We start from the raw sequence: 2,411 nt of genomic DNA, 5'->3' as shown, positions 1-2,411 counted from the left end.
ATCTTTAAAAAAAAGCAAACAACTGATACATACCACCACCGGCAATGGTCGCTTTGATGAGGGAATCCAATTCTTCGTCTCCTCTGATGGCAAGTTGCAAGTGACGGGGAGTGATACGTTTCACTTTCAAATCTTTGGAAGCGTTACCAGCCAACTCCAACACCTGACAGAAACAGAATGCAAGGTGAGATAAGAACAAATAAAAAAGCAACCAAGGAAGTTGAGTATTAAACATGACAAGTCAAAACAAAACAAACCTCAGCAGTCAAGTACTCCAGAATAGCTGCACTGTAAACAGCAGCTGTGGCACCAACACGGCCATGACTGGTTGTTCTGTTCTTCAAATGCCTGTGGATACGGCCGACAGGGAACTGGAAACAAAATAGAAGACCGTTGAAGTTTAAACTACCATATGTCCAAGTTAGAACACTGACACAAAATTGGAGGGAAACTTCAGAGCCCCGTATAGGTTAGCTTTGTTTACAATGCGAAGCAAATGCAATGAAAGTGAGAATGGATACAATAAAAATAACTACATCGAGTCAAGTCTGAAGACCACTCGTATTTGAAACATACTGCAAACGACAACCAGTTCCCAAAACACAGCAAACAATGAAAATGCAAGTTAAGATGCTGAGGTCAGCTGAACCCTTAGGCAAAGTTGACACTCGTTAAACTATGAAAGTTTAAGGTTGAGCCACACGGTTTAATCAAATTGCGTTCACAGAGAGAATAGAAAACAGGAAATGCCAAGTTTTTGATCGACATCAACTCAACATTCTGAGGAAACACAGTACCGGCTAGACTGATGTAACAAATCCATTGCCTACTGCCTACCTACGAGGCACATAAATTAACTAGGCATTAGGGTCGCGGAAATAACGAGTCCAAAGTTTCAAGAGACGACAAGAATGAAAGTAGACAGCTATAGAATCAATATCAACAACGTTCACACCAGTAAAGATTTAGGCTTACCTGAAGTCCCGCCCGCGCAGATCGAGATACGGCTTTGGCCTTAGCCTTTCCGGAGTCCTTACCAGCTTTACCTCCAGCCTAGAAAACACAACAAATATCACTCAATTTTTACGGTACGACACTGAAACTTCGCCAGCGGGCGCAGAAACTATTGGGGAATCCGAATCCGCAAAAATTTCCAACCGATGGCACAAAGAACAGGGAAAATTATCGGATAACGCACCATTGTGAAACAGTGAGCTACAAAGCACCAAGCAACGCCGAGCGTACCCGCCAAATGCTGCGACAAGAGAGTAACGGACAACGCCGAAGCCGAAGCTCGCTCGGGTCATGTGACTCGTCTCGGCCAATCAGCAGGCGCGTTGCCGCGCGGAAGTGCTGCGCTCTAGCGGCGGCGCCGCGAAACTGTCGTTTTAAAGATGGCCGTTTGGGGGAGTAGCTGCGCGGGCATTTTTCTGTTGGCGGGAAGGGAGAGGTGAAGGGCGCGAGAAAAACCGGTTACGTAGAACTACGGAGGAAGACGTCTAAAGACACTACGCACCTCTCAACGCATCAGCATTTTACGAAGAAGCAAGTAGGGGGTACGAAGTCACCACAATTTCCAAAGGTGACCCCCCTCCCCCCTCACCCAAAATCACCACTTGTAGAGATGGGGCCTAGCGAGCGCGTACAAAATTAATTGCGGACGAGATATTACAAAGAAAGCAAAATCACGTCATGCCGATTTAAAAATTCGGTGTCTGAGGCCCCCGGTGTTCGATACGGCGAAAACTTTTGACGTGTCAGCACAGCAAAGGCTGCGAACACAGAAAAACACACCGGCCTGTCAAAGTTAAATCGCGCGCCATTTGGTCGGTTTAAAAGGATATGGAAAAATAGACAATGGTCGATTTACCCGCCATTTCATTGCCCGCGAATTTGAATCCACGCAACCCCCTACCCTCCCCTACCACTTCCCTCCCCAGCCTCACCCCTCGCACCCCTCCGCTCTGGAACCAGCAGCATCTTCCGCGGGGGGGACGTACTTCAGCTATGAGTGGCGAAGGGGAGCGTGGAAGTTCATATGGAATTCCCAGGCCGTGTACCTGGGGAGGACGGGGATCACCAAGGGGGTCACGCTGCTCTCGCCCTTCTAATTTTGCAGCCATGTCCTGGAGGGTCATCCACAGCAGGCGCACTAGTCCAGGCGCCGCATAGGGCACCGCCAGGAACTTTACGGACGACCCCCCTGCGGCTGCAGTCGCCGCGGACGCGGCGGCTCGGCGGCAGCGCGCCACTCCGACGGGTGCAGCGCTCTGGCGGCCGAGACGTCAACCTCCTCCGAACAGCTGGTTGTGGAGGTAGGACAAAGTATGTCTTGAAAAGGTGGAGAGGGGAGCGGCTGCCCCCTCTCTGCCGTGCCCCGCCCCGCCCCTGCGGTTGCCGGCGTGCATGCC

The 2,411-nt window shown here is 50.4% G+C and overlaps 1 protein-coding gene across 1 annotated transcript in view; it reads right to left on the bottom strand.

The window, feature by feature from the left end:
- Nucleotides 1-1,357, bottom strand: part of LOC113216657 (histone H2A.V) — an 8,862-nt gene extending 7,505 nt beyond the window's left edge. The window contains exons 1-4 of the mRNA XM_026436434.2: nucleotides 1,199-1,357; nucleotides 976-1,053; nucleotides 258-371; nucleotides 34-163 (exon numbers count right to left, since the gene is read on the bottom strand). Of these exons, the coding sequence (XP_026292219.1) occupies nucleotides 34-163; nucleotides 258-371; nucleotides 976-1,053; nucleotides 1,199-1,201 (325 nt within the window). The 5' untranslated portion in view covers nucleotides 1,202-1,357. The remainder of the gene's footprint in view (nucleotides 1-33; nucleotides 164-257; nucleotides 372-975; nucleotides 1,054-1,198) is intronic.
- Between the last annotated feature and the right edge of the window lie 1,054 nt (nucleotides 1,358-2,411).

Source organism: Frankliniella occidentalis, unplaced genomic scaffold (genome assembly GCF_000697945.3).
Source record: "Frankliniella occidentalis isolate FOCC.00 unplaced genomic scaffold, Focc_3.1 Scaffold275, whole genome shotgun sequence".
Classification (NCBI taxonomy): Eukaryota; Metazoa; Arthropoda; class Insecta; order Thysanoptera; family Thripidae; genus Frankliniella; species Frankliniella occidentalis.
Note: the sequence above shows the minus strand (reverse complement) of the source record. Positions and strands in the feature narration are given on the sequence as shown.